The following is a 19,047-nucleotide window of genomic DNA, read 5'->3' as shown; positions in this document are numbered from 1 at the left end:
ACGTGTGACACAACAATTCATTCGTAGGAGATTCATTTTGAACTCAAAGAAAAAGTTCGTTAAAATGGAGCATGCTTTAAACATTTTATGTATTAAAACTTTTAATACGATTCTGAAGACTTGTTTAACATAATGTTTATTAATGTAACCGATATATATCTCAAATGATTCCATGCAAGGGGTCCTATTATAAACATTATTATACAACAAATTTGCAGTTAAGTATGTATTGTATTCAGATTATTTAGATTTGTAAAATATCTATTATCAAGTGTTTGTTTTCAATTTTTTTCGCAGTAAAGGAAAAGAATCGTCAAAGATTCCATGCGCTATATCAATATTTATTGATTATTTAAATTATTACATTCAAAAAGCGAAAGAAAGATATTCAAAATCAGCAAATATAGAAGCCATACAGCAAAAAAAACAGAGCAGATTAAATCTATCATTGATAAACTAATCTTAAACAGATTGCTAAACGATCCAAAAATAGTGCAGTGTAGTGCAGTTCGATTTCTATCAAGACAAGACCCTTCGATTTTGATGAAATTTTGGAATAAACCTCTATTTAACCTTAATTTCAAAATATAAACTATGCCAAAGTGTGTTTTTAAGTTGAGGTGGAATGCACCTCAAACAGAGAGTTCCGAGAGTTGGTAACATTATATTGAAAATAACCTCAAGAATCGATAGAAAAATTAGCAAAAACATTTCTATAGTTTTTTCGATAAATCAATCCTTTTAGACTTTAGATCATAGAAAATTTCAATTTGTCTTATGTTTTCAATCGATTTGTCACTAATAACTAAAAAACTTTACATTTTATCGAAAAAACTTTTTGTAGATAAACTATAATTTATAAAAGATAAAAAAATGTTGTTTTTATTTTTGCTGTCAGATCAATTAGGGGAGTGCATATAGATTTTCACCTCGGAAAAATCAAACGAGATAGAACTTTTTAAAATTTCATTAAGAAATGTTTAATAAACAACATATCAAAAAGTTCTACTCGAGAAGTGGGTGCTTCATTTTTTATTAAACAAATGAACTACGAAATTAGATGTTTTTTTAAACCACTCCGAAAATATAAATTTTAGAAAAAAACTGACTTGACCATTGAAAAATTCAATAAAAATTTTCTAAAATTAAATCTGTATCTTCTATAATTTTTTATTTATAACGCTAAAGTCACTCTTTTCACAAACATTGGCGCACTGTAAACTAACGTACGCCGAAGTGCACGGTTGAGTTATTTTAATGTAATTCTTTAACTAATGGATCGAATGAAATTTTACAAATTGAACTTGAAAGAAGAATAATTAAGCTATCTTATGGTTATAATAAAGACATAAAATGTATGGGCATAAGTACGGTGGGGGCGGAAAGTGAGCCTTACATGAATTTTGTTTAAAAATGATTTAACAATGTGTAACTAATACAATTTTTCTTATAAAACCCTCAATTTTGCACAACTTACCTTTCAAGTATCTTACTAAATGATGTTTTATTCAAAAAAATCTCAAAAATTTGATTCAAGCGATATGACGTCTCAAAAAATGTACTTTTTGAAATCTTCGTAACTTTATAGAATTACCACCACTTTAAGACGGTATTACTAAGTTTGAACAGCTCCATTGCAGTTTTATAAGTGCTTTTTTCAAGCTTAGGATGTAGTCTTTAAAATGCACTAAATTATTTTACTTTAGAAATGAAATATACTATTCCTTTTTGAGAAAATTAAGAATGATAACAAAAATGTAATACAAAATCCGAAAAATACCAACTAAAAAAATGTTTATACAAAGTGATCAAAACTTTTTTCTGTAAAACTTACCTAAAACACATTATAATAATAAACTTCAACAATAATAAATGTTCAGCAAAAAAATTTTTTTTAGCTCTTATACAGTATGTCTGCCTTACTTGGAACCTACCTATTGATAACTTTTATGTTTTACGAAAAAAAGTTATTCTTTATAAAATACTCTGCATCGAATATAATCTAAGATGCAATCATCAAATATCAAATTTAATTAATTTTATACGAGGTATGTCAAAATATGAATTTCACTCAAGAGTAAAGTACCGTTACATTTCACAATATCGAAAATTATTATTAAGAAATGTTGTTTGGAATTAAAAAATTTGTTTTAGTGCTCAATTTGTTTTAGTGCTTCTAATTAAAATATTGTGAATAATAAAGGCACTCGACTCTTAAGAAAAATTCATATTTTTTACATACCTCGTATAAAATTAAAAAAGTTTGATATCTGATGGTTGTATCTTATATTTTAGACCAGGGAGAGCGTTTTATGAAGAATAACTTTTTTTCGTAAAAGTGATAATAAAATAAGTATCATAATTGTAATAAAATGATGATGAGTATTCGTAATTTGAGAAAAAATTGAAAAATTTATTTTCGATTCAAATGATGTAATTGTATATTTAAACATAGTTTTTAATTTCAAAAAACTTTACATAATAGCATTTTTTGATATTCTGGAATATAAAGGTACTTTACTCTTCAACGAAATTCATATTTTTGACATAACTCGTATAAAATTGATAAAATTTCATATCTGATGGTTGAGTTTTAGATTTTTGACGATCCAGAGCATTTTATGAAGAAAAACTTTTTTTCGTAAAATTGATAATAAAAAAGTTTTCCATGTGGTTCCTAGCTACTCAGGCATACTGTAAAAGAGCTTCTGTGTAAGAATTTTTAAATTGCAATGCCTTATTCGGATTCAGCATAATCAAAAACAAAATAAAAACATATTTAAGCAAAGTAAAATGATGAATTTAACGATATTTTTAAAATTATTTATACAAACCAATTGTTATTGTTTAAACAATTAATAAACAATTAGCGGCCAAATATGCGAGTAGAACTTTTTAAAAAATAAAACGGGATAATACCCGAAGGTTGGCTGTATACCATCTAGTTAAATAAAATTAACATGAAGTAAAACTCCCTAGTGTAGTTGGTATATTTAATAAAAATTATAAAAATTTTTAAAAATCCAAACGGATTACGTTCAAAACGTTTTCGGACTTATCAGTCCATCATCAGTGAACCTAAAAGTAAGTAATCTCACTTAGTAAAATTGAAAAGGGTGAAATTTTGAATGTTGAAAATTGAAAAGTGTGGTTACGATTACTTACTCTCTGTCCTTGCTAAATAGCCACAATGCCAAACACTGGTCAAGATGTATGTTCTAACTACATGGTGAAATCTGATCTACAATTTGGCTTACATTGGATGCCAACGGATTAGTACTAGGAACATGATGCTCTACTCCATTAATTAAGAGATTTTTTTTTTTATATAATTAGGTCTACATTGAACTACGTTTAGTCTGTCAATGATTTAGAAGGAAGTTGAAATACTTCAAATGTCAGTAACATTGACATCCAGGAAAGGGAATTTTTAAGGTATTAACCAAGGTCAAGATCCAATGTGGTTACGGAAATTTAAGTTTAAGACTGTGTTGGAATTTTAATTTTTAATATTAGAATTTAAAGAATTTAAAAAAAAAAAATTCCAACACAGTCTTAAACTTAAATTTCCGTAACCACATTGGATCTTGACCTTGGTTAATACCTTAAAAATTCCCTTTCCTGGATGTCAATGTTACTGACATTTGAAGTATTTCAACTTCCTTCTAAATCATTGACAGACTAAACGTAGTTCAATGTAGACCTAATTATATATAAAAAAAAAAAAAAAATCTCTTAATTAATGGAGTAGAGCATCATGTTCCTAGTACTAATCCGTTGGCATCCAATGTAAGCCAAATTGTAGATCAGATTTCACCATGTAGTTAGAACATACATCTTGTGTTAGAACTACCAGTGTTTGGCATTGTGGCTATTTAGCAAGGACAGAGAGTAAGTAATCGTAACCACACTTTTCAATTTTCAACATTCAAAATTTCACCCTTTTCAATTTTACTAAGTGAGATTACTTACTTTTAGGTTCACTGATGATGGACTGATAAGTCCGAAAACGTTTTGAACGTAATCCGTTTGGATTTTTAAAAATTTTTATAATTTTTATTAAATATACCAACTACACTAGGGAGTTTTACTTCATGTTAATTTTATAGAACTTTTTACTTTAACATGTATATAAACTAACAAAAAAAGTTTTAGAAAAATATAAGCTTGTTTAAATTTTTCCGAAACAATGCATGTTTTCGTTCTAATTGCACTCCCCTAAATATTTAAAATTGTTGATGTTACGATGGTAACTTTAAAACACCCGCGTTTTTAAAAGTTGAATTTAAACACGCTGATGCGTACTTTAAATAAGCAAAATGGGGTACCAATAAAAAAATGTTTTATGACTTTTTACAGTAAAATTGACTGTTTTCCTGTTATTATAGGTTGCGTTTTTTTAAACATTTCGTTACAAAAGAAACTGACATTTTTAATAAGTCGATCATTCGGTTTATGGTATGCTTAATCTCTTTGAAACATATGAAAAATCTAAATTTTCAGAAATTTTTCAAAAATCTAAAAGCCTAAAAGGATTGATATATCGAAAAAAAGAAATTTTTTGGAAAGACTATTAGAGTACCTGTGTATACTTTTCTAACAATTTTTGAGGTTAATTTCAATATAAAGGTACCAAGCCTCCCGTTGGGATGGATACCACCCCCTAGGTATGGGGTAGATAGAGGTAATACCTTATTGTTACAGTGATACACTGGACTAAAAAAGAAAAATACGCAGAGACAACGATATCTATATCAAAGGCGAGGTAAACCAGTAATGAAGGGGTGCACATTGTTCAAGATAGTCCCGCAAATTAACCATTAATTGGAATTTGTACCACGGCAGATAATATTATTTTCAAGTCAAGAAGGTTAATAGATAAAATAAAAAGAGTTAAAACCCAAGATAATTAGCAAGATGAGATCATGCCCATAAATATATTGAGTACTTGTGTTAATCATTTTTGCGATAAATGTTTGCGTTAGCGATAGGTTTTCCTCAAACATCAATAAGTACCGAAATTCTAGTCTGAGGAATCATGCACCAAACTGAAATTTTCCAATTATGAATTTCAATTCATAATGAAGCTGGTAGGCATAGTTTTAATTAATAGTATAATATAATATACGTTGGATAGCCAAACATATTATATAGTGCAGTCACTGAAGGTTTTCACCTCTGATTTCGTTGAACCTCCATGGATTTTCATGAAAATTGGTGAGTAATTAGAGGATACCTCAAGGAACAAAGGTGACATGATGCCAACTTGCGCTTTTACCCTGGGGGTGACTCCCACCCTTCCTCGGGGGTAAAAATTATTTTATTAAAAATAATACCATAAGTCGATAGAGGGACAAATTATAAGCAAAATTTGTTATATAAAGTTATTAAAATAAATCAACACTTTTTGAGTTATTAAAGACCAAAGATTTTATTTTTTCGTAAAAAAAAATGCATGTTTTAAATCGGTTTTTCACGTATAAATAAAAAACTAAAATCTTTTACGAAAAAGTTATTATTACTGAAATTGAAGATAATAAAAAATTTAATACATTCCTCACATAAAGAACTAAACTAATGTTAGTTCAAAGTGAGTTATTAGCAACTGAATGTGTATTTTTTTCGACGAGTACTCAAATCTAAGTTATCAAGCTTAAATAACGGGAAAATGATGCAATGTATAAAATATTCCTGCAAAACATTTGCCAAAGTACTTCGGAATACCTATCAAATGAGCTTCAGAACAAGGTAATAGCGTCAAAATTAAGCAAGTTATATTGAAAATAAAAGAACAGTTTCGAATTTTTTAAGAAAAAGTGAAAAATAAAACATACGCCATTTCCACAAAAATTAAAATTTATAGTAATCCTTACAAGAACTTCTTTATATTAGCAGAAGTAATGTTTTTGATAATTTTGACCGGTTTACAATGCATATTTTTGAGAAAAAAGATATAATTTAAAAAAAATCATAATTTTTAAAATTATTATAGTTCTCATATTCTTTTGATAATAACTCCAAAAATACTCAATATACGTAAAAAATTATATATAACCAAATTTTAGTTTTTTCTATGCAACATATTTTACCTGTATTACTATTTCAAATGGGGTAAAAAATAACCGAGATAGAAACGTTTAAATCTTAAATTTTGCTGTGGGAACCATACAACCGGGGTCATTTAACCTTTTATTTTTAAAAAAGTAAGGTGTTTAAAATATTAGGTTCAACGTGCTTAAATAGCACTTGGAATTATTTTTCAAACATTTTTTAGATGAACCTGATATCGTAAACACGAACGGAGTTATTAAAAAAAACAATAACATTTTTTGGAAAAATTTTTAAAAGATAAATTTTGAAAAAATTTTGTAGCATAAATTTTTATGCTATCAACATGTTCGGGGGCTCATTTAATAGACATTTTTTGACAAATGTTTAATAAGTTTATGTTATAAAATACATCAATTTCCCGTTATTTCAGCTTGAATACATGAGTTTTTTACTCGCCGAAAAAATATACATTCAACTACCTATAACTCACTTTTAGTTAACATTAAAAGATTTTTGTAGTTTAAAAGGGGTTTATTTCATTTTTATTAGCTTCAATTTTGATAATAATAACTTTTTTGTAAAAACTTACACTGTTTGAGTTATTGATGAAAAATTGGTTAAAAACATGCACGTTTCTCAAGAAAAATTAAAATCTTTGATCTTTAATAACTCAAAAAGTTTTGATTTATTTTAATAACGTTATATAACAAATTTTGCTTGAAATTTGTCCCTCTATCGAATTATGGGGTTATTTTTAATAAAATAATTTTCACCCACGAGAAGGGGTGGCATCAACCCCCAGGGTAAAAGCGCAAGTTGGCACCATGTCACCTTTGTTCCTTGAGATATCCTCTAACCACTCACCAATTTTCATGCAAATCGATGGAGGTTCAACGAAATCGGAGGTAATAGCTCATATCCATCTTCAGTGACTCCACTAATAATACAATGTTACTAATAATTATATTATTAATCTCGGAGGGTTTACGGTTTTTTACAATGAAAATTACGATATTGGATGGAGCTGTGTATTTCGTGTTTACCATACAAAAGTCGATCGTAAACTCAATAAAAGTAAAAGCTTATATACTGTCTGAGTGTTCTATTCACATCTGAAAACCTTAAAATATAAACAAAACATTCGGACCACACAAAATTAGGACACTGGACCATGTAGGTATGCCATATGTCGGTGGGTGGCAATCCCCAAATTCCAACATCCCTTACATAGGCGCCGCACAAGGGGCTGGTTTGTTACAATAGGCTTTAATACTCACCAAAATTCATCTTGTGTCTTGGACTTTCTTGTAGGAGAAACTAATGGCAATGCAATGTATGATCGAACCATTTTTAAATAATTTTTCTAAACCGGAAACTCGAAGAGTAACCAATATATATTTCAAAAACTATGTCTTATGATTTAAAAATACACGTGTATAATAAAAATAATTATTTTTCGGCCAGGAGATAACCAACTCAAACAAAAGTCCATATAATTATCACGAAAAACAAGCAAAACTTCAATTACATTTTTTTGTGTCCACTTGGCAGACAACACGTGCACTGAACTTGGAAAAAATTGGCTTCACTTATTGTCCACCAGTTTAAAAAAGATAAGTACACTTTTAAGTACATCGATAATATAATTTTTAGAGATAATGTTCACTTCAAGTTATCTATGAAAATTCGAAATGATGACTTGATGACTTGATTACCTTATAGTCGCATGCTATAGTCTGAATTAAGATAATTTATTAATAACTGCGTTGTTGGTTTTAATCAACGTTTAAGACAAACATACGGTAAAAAATATGGTAAACTATGAAACGCCATTAAAAACAAATTTGAAAAACAAATATGTAATCTAATATAGAAACATTAGAGAGAAAGAGAGAGAGAGAGAGAGAGAGAGAGAGAGAGAGAGAGAACTATACATTTTTAAAACTTTAAGTATATAGTGTTTGTATTGTTAAAAAAGAAGTAAAAAAAAGCGCAGTGAGTTTGACGAGAAGTGCGCAGTAAGTTTGACCGGTCGTCACAAGGGTTTCTCTCTCTCTCTCTCTTTCTCTCTCTCTCTCTCTTTCTCTCTCTCTCTCTCCAGCATGTTCTTGTAACACTGATGATGATCTTGTTACAGAGCGAAAACGTTTTGTTTTTATATTTGTAGCCCTTCTAGGGGCTTTTTAAATTAATATACCTTTTACCAAGACGAATTTTTCATTAAATTTACTTGTATAATTCTATTAATTCCCTACCCTTGATTGTTCGATTGGATTTGATATTAAGAAGTGTTGTTCGCCAAATGGGCGCAGTTCCCAAAGGCCAAAAAAGAAGAAAAAAAAATTCTATTCCCACAATAGACCAACAACAGAATCAACAAGCTACAACCAAAATCCTGTGAGTAAATCCAATTTGATAGGTCACAAGGGTTTGACGCCCTAACAGGAAATTCGTGGATGAACACTCGAATTTTCTTTAGGTGGCACAAAAATAAATTAATCAATACAGTACATGGTTCAATTTAAGTATCCTCCACGCCTAACTGAAATAAACTATAGGCTTTTTAAGTTAAGGGAAATACACACTTCCTTCTATTAATATATAAAGGCAAGACAGTGTATTCATAAATGAAAATGTATGTCAATAATTCTTCCGTCCTTTTATTAACTCGTTAGTATACGACTACAAAATAATTCAAATTCATTTCATGTCCGCTGTACGTGTTCCTCCAAATAGAATTATGTACTAGCTGCTCTTCCTGATTGTACTTGTTTGTTAAAAATTACAAAGAGAATGATAATTTCTTAAACTTAAATCCATATACAAATCCTATATAGGGATGATCGTGCTAATAACTTAAGTAATTATTGTATAATATTATAATTGAAAAGAGAAAATAACAGGAAAAAAAACGAGAAAAGAAAAAAAGAGAAAAAAAGCAAACAAGCAAAAAAAAAAGGAAAAAACTAAGAAGATGTAAACCTCCGAGATGTTGAATCGGGTTTATGTCTTAGCGTAGTAAAAAAACAATTAATAAAAAATAATAATAAAAAAACAAATTAAAGGTATCAAAAAACTACAAAAAAAATAAATATGTACAAAAAAATATTTACAACCAAAACAGTGTATTATTTAGATAATAATTGTAATATGTTAGTTTGTTATGTATTTAGAGTTAGAAATACAGAAAAAATTCCTGAAAAAACAAAGGGCCTAGCCGAGTAAGATGGTGAAAAGTGCCCCCAACTCGATTTAAATTCCATATAGGCCACTTTTTAGCACATATAGAGGAACTCACTTTCTGAAATTTTTAGCCCCCTAGGGGGTCACGTGACCCCCCTAGAGCTTAATAAGGCTTTTAGGTTTTTATTTTTATCTCAGCCGCATCAAGAGCTAGCCAAAAACTTTATTTAAAAAAGTTGTAAGTTTCAAAAAGATCTATATCAAAAAATTTTTTTTTATTTTTTGGCGGGAAATTCGAATTTTTAGAACAATTTTAAACTTTTAAATAATTCTGACAAAAAAAAACAAAGACACTCCTTAATAAATCCTTAAGTAATCCTATAGTAATAAATCCTATAGTAAATCCTTAATTGTATGTCAAAACATGCACAATCTCTTAAAACCCGCCAAGTTTTATTACAACTTTGCCAGTAGTTTCGGCAAAATCGTAAAAAATGTGTAAAATTTTGTTTTTTTCAACGCCCTGTATCTTGAAAATGGATGGCGTTACAAAATTTTTTTATTAAGCAAATCTCAAATATTTTTCAGTTTTTTACCTATTCTAGTGACGGTGTTACCTTTTTTGAAAAAGATGTATAAAATTGTATCAAAAAACGAAAAAAAAACCGAAAAAATGCGGTTTTTTATTTTTAAAGGTACGTTTCACCTATTTTAAAAATCTGAAAAAATTCAGGGTGAAATATTGTGCAAAAATACACATTATAATTGATTTTCGTAAAAACGAATGTCTTAGTTTTTTTTTCAGAGTTATTTAAAAGTTTAAAATTGTTCTAAAAATTCGAATCTCCCACCAAAAAATTTAAAAAAAAATTTTCATATAGATCTCTTTGAAACTTACAACTTTTATAAATAAATTTTTAGCTCTTGATGCGGCTGAGATAAAAAATAAAAACATAAAAAGCCTAATTAGGCTCTAGGGGGGTCACGTGACTACCTAGGGGGCTAAAAATTTCAGAAAGTGAGTTCTTCTATATGTGCTAAAAAGTGGCCTATATGGAATTTAAATTGAGTTGGGGGCACTTTTCACCATCTTACCCGGCTAGGCCCTTTGTTTGTTTTTAAAATAACAAAATGTCTGGCTAATTGGCTCAGCCAAGGCCATCAAATTTACACAAAAACAACCGGCAAAATAACGCAAAAGATGAAAAACATAATACATTGTGAAATAAAAAGAGATGAAACTAAGAGAGGTGGAAATTATCGATATAAATGTATAAATTAACATTGTATTACATGGTTTCCCACCTTTAGACGCATGTGACAGGAAAATTTCAGGATTATCGGAGGAGTATGACAACTGTCATTGTGACAGGAGAATTTTATAGGATTCTCCTGTCACAGACGTTCAAAGGTGGCAAACTATGTAATGTAATGTAAATTTATAGGTTCCTATCGATAAGTTTACACCTCTACTAGTTTAATATCTTTTTATTTCACAATGTATTATGGTTTCCATATTTTGCGTTATTTTGCCGGTTATTAGCGCGCTCGTCACTGGTTATTATAAATAAAAGATTGAAAATTACAGATTCATAAATTTCACATTATTGTTAACAAAATAGGCAGAGTAGTCATAAGAGTTGGTTGTAATAAGCCGAAATTTAGATTTTTATACAAAATTTGTATTACATTTAATGTATTAGGAAAGTTGTTGAAAGTAGCATATAGATATAATCCAGTCAAAAAATTGTTAACAAATAAAAAAAAATCAATGGGAAAATCCCAGTAGCTGGCTGTATACCATAGTTAAAAAAACCATACAGAAGTAAAAACTTCGTTTGTATAATGGTATAAAAAAAGTTTTATTAAAAAACATTAAAAGTCCTCCAAAAGGATTTGCAAAACGTTTTCAATCTGGATCAGATCATCCTCAGTGCCTAGAACGAAGTATTTCCACGTTAGAATGAATGCAAAAGGTTAAAATTGTGACTAGGTTAAAGAAAAATGTGGCAATACTTACGTTCTCTATGTACAAGAAACTAGCAACTTTTTGAAAAAGGTTACATCGAGAATTATGGTTTACATAATAATTATATGGTATTTATAGCGACTCCAAGTCGATGTTACAAGATGAAATGTGTTAGGAGTGCTCAAAGGGCAACATGGTTCCCCGCTCGATAAGAACTTGTGGTTCTTGCCAGTTCAATGGACACAGACCAACAAAAGTGAAGGAGATGACAATCCAATTATCAGACCGAAGTGACATGACAAGACAGGTAGTCGGTTTTTGGTTATGAATTTCAAATTATTAGTGTTGTTTAAAATTTGGAATATATATTAGTAACTGTATAAAAGTGAAATTTAAATTATAATAAATTAGATTTTATTGTAAAAGTCTAAAAGGCAACTCTCTACTCTCTGTTACAGAAAGAACTGTTGTTGGTATTAGGTTGATAAAATACTAGTCATAGTAGAGTCAATGACGTCATTGGTGATAAATTTTGAGAAAGAAGACGAAAATTTGATTTAGTTTGAAAGAAAAGAGAAGAAAAATTAGTTCTATGTGCACAACTTATGTAGGTACCAAGATAAGGTGTATATTAATGTTGTAAAAATAACAAGAGTAATGTTGGTTGCCTATTATTGTGATTGTAATGGTTATTGGCAAATTGAAAATATTTTAATAATATTTTTATTTTTATTTTTATATTTTGAAAATATTTTATTTTAATTGGTTGTCTGAATTAGTTCAAAAGTTAAAGCATTTCACCTAACCAGTGTTTGGCATTGTGGCTATTTTGCAACCACAGGATTTTCACTGATGAGAGACTGATAATTCCGAAAACGTTTTGAACGTAATCCTTTTGGATTTTTTAAAAAAATTTAATTGTTCATTAAAATATTATACCAACTACATCAGGGAGTGTTTTACTTCACGTTAAGTCATTTAACTGGATGGTATACCGCCAACTTTCGGGAATTATCCCGTTTTATTAATTATTTTTTTTTTAATAATATTAATCTTAGCTTTATGGTTTAAGAGACATAACCTAACCTTTCCCAACCTTATCATCAACGAATAATGATACTAATTTGGTACCATTAAGTATTATTTAACGTCGCCTTCAAAACCATCCTAAACAACATTTACGATAAACTGTAGTCTTCTTCTCTCACTCCATTACCCAAACATAATTCATACTCATGCCTAATATTTCATAGTCGTTATACAAAAACAAATTATCAAAATTCATCCATAACATTAAACTCATCTGTATTTAATGACACTAAGACATCTTTAATTTGTTAACCCATTGATTCAGTAATCCTTGAAAAGCACCTTGCTCTAGCCTAGGTAACCAGTAGCATCAAAATAATCACTGTATATCGTATAAATACTACGAAACTATTATTATTTATATAATGTAACCTTGCGAACCATTCACTCACTTTTAGTTCGACAAAAGATCTAATTATGACAAAATAGATCTAATTATCTTTTTTTGCTTCAATGAAAATTGTAGGGTAGAATACTAATTGCAGTTATGCGATGACTATTTTCTCTACAGCGTAATAAATCTTTTTATTCGACAGCGATATAAGCTGGATCTCATCATATAAAAAAATATAATGTCCAATTCTACAGAAACTGTCCACTTTTTTGATGCCAAAAACATTGATTCTGCATTTGAGGGCACACGCTTGGGACCAATTTTTTTGTATTCTTTATTACTTAAATCTGGAGGAAAAAATAGTGCCACCATCCGCCACATAATGAAATAAAAGTCATTTTGGCGTGTAAAAATGTAACGACTTAAAATGCAGAGTCTGTGCAAAAGCACATACAACTTTTTCAGAAACAAAAATGAAGCCCTTTTTGTATACTTTTAAAACAATGCTTGTGTTTTTTCTCCCCATTCTCAAGCGTTTCTCTCTACAGCGTGAGTTTTAAGTATGGAATGGCTCAATTATCTTGTAAACGGCTTTCGAGATTTTTAAAGATTATGGTTTGCAAGAGTCTTTTGATGCGGCCGATATTATGGTGGTATTTACATTGAAAAAAAAAAAAAAATAAAAACCTTATCTTGTAAAAGGTATATTTCAAATTACTAAAAAGGGGCTGTACCACAACAAAACGTTTTTGGAATCAATATTCCATCATCAGTGTTATCACCTAAAATAAGTATAACTCTATAAGTAAAACAAACGTGAGGTTAAATTTTGACAAAGGTAAAAAAGTGAATAGATAGTTATACTTACAGGTTTACATGCTTTAAGCCACCAAAATGTACGGGTAAAAACCCTTAAATTGATATTAAACAGTTGGGTTTACATTAGATTATCTGATTTTAAAGGATGTTAAAAATATTTCCAGATTAACCCCTGGCATCACATGACATCAACCATATTGGTTGGGATATTGTAGGTATAACCTTACATCGCAGAGTTTAGGTGACAACTGTCCGGTCAGTTGTCACCTAAACTATAAAAGTATAAAGTATAACTATCCATTTACTTTTTTACCTTTGTCAAAATTTAACCTCACGTTTGTTTTACTTATAGAGTTATACTTATTTTAGGTGATAACACTGATGATGGAATATTGATTCCGAAAACGTTTGGTTGTGGTACAGCCCCTTTTTAGGGATTTTAAATATACCTTTTACAAGATAAGGTTTTTATTTTTTTGTGATTTATGGTATACAGCCAGTATATTGGTTATCAGATCTTTCGTTTTTCTGTAAATCTAATGAAATTAGAATATAATATTTTATAATATAATATTTTTATTTGATTTTGTTTTTTGGCCTTGGTTTGGAACCTCTAGCACAATCTAATATTGAATAACGTATAATTCACGATTTAACGCTTACTTCTAGAATATAATATTTTATCCTAAAAAATGTTTCAAATGTCAAAATGTAGTTTTAAGCTGTAAACAATGCAAACTAAGGAAACAAGTTCTACCGTAGTACACTCATGGACAAAAATAATAATAATAAAAATGTGTAAAGTGAAATTATTTGTGTTGCAGTTCTTAGCCCTCCCCCTCACAGTATCATAGGAATAGCATTGCTTTACCAAATGCGATATTTTAAGGGTATAGGCGCAAAATGTCGCCTTTCAAAATGTTCAATGTAATTTAAATGTATTCATTTTTTATGCCAGTTAGAACCTCATACAGAGCGTTAGTTTTGGTAGTGGCGGCATAGTGCTATGGAGCGGCACTGCTTGAAAGGGACATACCGAACTTGTGTGGAGGTGATTGGGAGAATCACAGCTGACATTACGTACGTTGAAAACATTTTAGAAAATCATGTTTTGCCATTTGCCAACTATATCGAATATGGAAGATTCGTGCTAATGCACAATAACGCACGTCTTCATAATAATAGCGTTTATTGTCCAACAGAATCCATTTACAGGACAAAATATTACACAAATAAAAAATTAAATAAAATATTAGTAATTCATAGGTATTGATAATATAACAAAAATTTTACAAAACTAAATTTGAACCTAAATAAATAAATTATTAATCACCTAGGTAGATCTTGGCCATAGAAATCAGTTGCTTTAAACTGCAGTTAAATATATCGCAGTAAATACTTAAGGCATTATAATAGCTGCACATGACGAATAGAGGAGAATTTAACATAAGGTTAGTTCTAGCTTGTGTATTTCTGAACGTAATTGAATTTCTTACTGGATAAGACGGAACGTTAAAATTTATTTGTCGAAGGATATCAGGGCTGTCAATGAGATTATGTAGTAGCGTGTACAGGAATACCAGGGAGGCATTAATTCGTCTAGATTCTAATGAAATTACGTCCAAACCTCTACATAACTCATTATTGCTGATACCCCTCGTAGGATATATACCATTAATTTTATAAGACAAAAATTTTAAAAATTTACGCTGAACCCGTTCTATAATTTGGATGTGTACATCATAAAACGGTGACCAAATGATAGAGGCATATTCCAGTTTACAGCGTACAAAAGTGTAAAACAGTAATTTAATGGCCTTAGTATTAGTGAGATTTCGACTATTTCTAATTATAAATCCATAAGATTTAAGTGCTTCTCTAACCTTTATATTAACATGTTCAACAAAAGTGAGTTTGTGATCAAATATAACTCCAAGGTCTTTAATTTTAGTCAAACGTTCCAGTTCATTGCCATCAATAATGTAAGGATGGTATATAGTAGACTGTTTCCTAGAATAACTAACCACCTTGCACTTATTGGCATTAAGATTCAGATGATTTTCCTTACACCATTCATGTACGAGATTCAGTTGACTCTGCAGAAAATGACAATCGTTACGGTCGCTTATCAATGAATAAATCTTTAAGTCATCAGCATAACATAAACATGGTGCAGAAATATATTCACACAGATCGTTAATAAATAACAAGAACAATAATGGACCTAGATTAGAACCTTGTGGAACCCCTGAAGAAGCAAGGTACTTTGCCGATTTGTAACCATTGTAAGAAACAAACTGCGTTCTATTTGACAAGTAAGACCTCATAAAAGTAACAGCATCCTCAGAAAGACCAAAGTGGTATAATTTAGAAAGCAATACTCCGTGGTGAATTCTATCGAACGCCTTCGAAAAATCGGTATAGACGACGTCAACTTGACTTCTATTATCTAGGGCCTCTGAAATATATTGTGTGACCACTAATAAGTTTGTTACAGTGGACCGACTGGAGACAAAACCATGTTGGTATTGAGACAGCTGATTACGAGTTCTTGAATAAATACGATTATACAAAATTATTTCAAAAACCTTCGACAGATTGCAAATTATGGAAATTGGTCTATAGTTTTCTACCTGATCCCTTTCACCAGTTTTGAATACTGGGCACACTTTTGACTCCTTCCAGAGACTTGGATATTCTTTATTCAGAAGACATAAATTAAAAATTTTTAATAGTGGCACAGTTAAGGCACCTATGCAATCCTTAACCAGAAAAGATGGTATATTGTCAGGTCCACACGTCATTTTGTCTTTCAATTTCTTACTAGCAGAAATTATCTCAGATTCTACAATAGGATAAAAATTTAAGTAATCTGTGTTAACTGATGAAGAGTTAGCTTTAAAATTAATATCAGATGACAGAAAAACACTATTGAAAAATTCTGCAAAAACATTCACAATATTTTGTGGTTCGGAGGTAGTAATGCCATTATATTTCATTACACCAGGAATTCTTGAACTATTATTTTTCGCATTAACATACGACCAAAACTTCTTGGGATTGATGGATAGAGATATTTGGATGTTATCGACATACACATTGTATGCCAAACTGATTTTTGATTTGACAAGGTGTCTTAACCGTTGAAACTCAAGCAAATCACAATGATTTTTGAATCTTTTAAATTTTTTTCGAAACTTTGCTTTTAATTTGATGTTCTGAATGATGTCAGCATCAAACCAGGGTGGATATTTATGACTAAAATTTTTATAAACTGGAATATACGTATTAAACAAAGAAAACATTTTATCATAAAAATTACTTAAAATTACGTTAACGTCACTAGTAGTATCCAGAAAATTCCAATCCGTTTCGTACAGTTCTCGATATAAAGCAGGAAAATTTGCTTTTTTAAAGTTATAAGTTATTTGCTCAGAACCATACCTAAATATAGGCTCTTTCACAAATATATCCGTAAATGTAATTTGAAGAGCTGGGTGATGAGAGTCTTCATAGAGCAAAGGTGAGTCATCATGCTTCACTTCACAACTGAAATGCGATAAGACTAAATCTAGCAGTCTACCCAAATGATTAACAACATTGTTAAATTGTCTAAGTCCAGTAGAGCCCGTAAAACTTAAAACTACAGAAGTTTGGAAATCAGACATATCATTATCAATGAACTTTGGAACATTAAAATCGCCTAGTAATATGGAGTTATTATATAAATAATCAAGTTGCCCTAAGCAATCGAAAAAATATTCAAAGTCAACTAAACTTAACCTATCCGGTAAATAAACAACAACTGTATAAAAATGTTTGTAACCAATCTGGCACTTGACAATGATTAGATCAATTAATGGAAATTGAGCATCGAAAGCCGTAATATCCAATATTTCGGATTTTATGAAGTCTTTTACCGCAAGCACTACACCACCACCCTTCACCTTATTTACCACATGGAATTTTCGGTCCTTTCTATATACTACATAATTATTCGGAAAGAGTTCCATGCTCGAAACATCACCGTGCAACCACGTTTCACTTAATGCTATGATGTCGAATTCACAATCACTAATGTTAGCATTAAATAATGCAACTTTGCTATTTAGACCACGTACATTTTGGTAGTAACATGTAAGTTCAACGTGTTGGGATTTACTTGATTTGGAACTGCTGGACACGTTTAGTTTAAAGAGACATCAGTTTTACTTACTAGAGTAGGTCTGCCCCTTACATACTTAATCGTCAAATTCTGTTCTCCATGATCTGTTCGCCGTTTCAGTTCTGTCCGAAGTTTATTCATGTATTCTCTCTGCCGAGGTGTTTTATCATCAGAGATTGAAATGGTAGAGAAAGTAGATGTGGCTAATTTATTCTTGGCACGCAAAAAGGACTTAGCCTGTGCGGGTGTGGAAAAGGTCACTTTGATTGGACGAGCCTTATTTGAACGTTTACCAATTATGTGCACATGTCTTGAAGAAATCGGATTTACATTATCACCCTGTACTGTAATTAGAATCTCGTTTACTTTATTATTGTCTTCCACAGCTTCATGTCGCTAAAATAGTGAATTACCTACTTATCCTGATGATATTTAATTTAAAAGATTCTATTGGCCCCCATATAGCAAATATTAGAAAATTTATAACTATAGGAGGGTGAAGAATTGCAGAACAAAAAATCTCACTTCATATGATAATTTCAAAATATGAGATATTTTTGTCCATGAGTGTAGTAAGAATGTAAACTAAGGAAAGAAATAATTTATTCATATAAATTAACATAGATTTAAATGTTAATTTTATATCCTTTAAGCTCGAATAAAATATAGGCCTTACCTTGGTTAAACGACCCGGTGCAACATATTTTTTCTAATTTGATGCATTAATAAAGGATAGACATTTTATTTATAGCTTATCTAGGCGTAGGTTGTCAAATATTCTTGTGTCGATGGCTATATTCTGAATATTGTCAACGTGACGCAATATGTGGTAGACTTAAATGAGTTGGGTGTTGTGTTTTCACTATAATGTAATGAAATATGAAATTATCAAGAACGGTTGGAAAACTATTAGAAAATATATTGGCCAAGTAATCTAAAGATACTTCTCAACCGATACCGGAATCAGACAGCACAAATAAAAGTTATAGTTGAGTCAAGGTCAGAAGAGGTGTCCCCCAGCGATGTGACCATACCCGGTATTATTCAACACCAACAGCAATTCGGATGATAATGATGACGACAAAAAGTAAGGTAATACAAATCATTTTGTTTTCATATTTTTTAATTTATAATTTTTATATTCGTTTTAAGACCAAGACGCCAAAAAAATATGAGAAGATATGTGTTCACCATACCACCTCAGTAATGATCTGGTGTGTAATGAATAAAGAAATGGGACTTTTATATGTGATGGAAAAAACCATGCTACAGGATCAGTATAAAAGAGCCTTGCAAACAAGATTGGTTCCACAAACGGTAATGGTCGCAAGGTCTTTATGCAGGATAAAGCACCTTGCCATACTGTTAAAAGCTTTAAAAGTTTTTTGATAGGGTAAGAAATTCCTCTATTACCATGGCATGGCAACTCATCAGACA

The 19,047-nt window shown here is 30.2% G+C and overlaps 1 protein-coding gene across 5 annotated transcripts in view; it reads right to left on the bottom strand.

Annotated features, from left to right (window-relative positions):
* The window catches only part of LOC114336519 (TLD domain-containing protein 2), a 911,210-nt gene that overhangs the window by 783,181 nt on the left and 108,982 nt on the right, over positions 1-19,047 (bottom strand). For 2 of the 5 annotated variants that reach the window (XM_050659402.1, XM_050659403.1), the window contains exon 1: positions 7,329-7,611. The exons of the other annotated variants lie outside the window; for them this stretch is intronic. In XM_050659402.1, coding sequence (XP_050515359.1) covers positions 7,329-7,399 — 71 coding nt within the window. In that variant the 5' untranslated portion in view covers positions 7,400-7,611. Of the gene's footprint in view, positions 1-7,328; positions 7,612-19,047 lie in introns of those variants that run through there. 5 annotated transcript variants of the gene reach the window in all.

Source organism: Diabrotica virgifera, chromosome 8 (genome assembly GCF_917563875.1).
Source record: "Diabrotica virgifera virgifera chromosome 8, PGI_DIABVI_V3a".
In the NCBI taxonomy this organism is placed as follows: domain Eukaryota; kingdom Metazoa; phylum Arthropoda; class Insecta; order Coleoptera; family Chrysomelidae; genus Diabrotica; species Diabrotica virgifera.
Note: the sequence above shows the minus strand (reverse complement) of the source record. Positions and strands in the feature narration are given on the sequence as shown.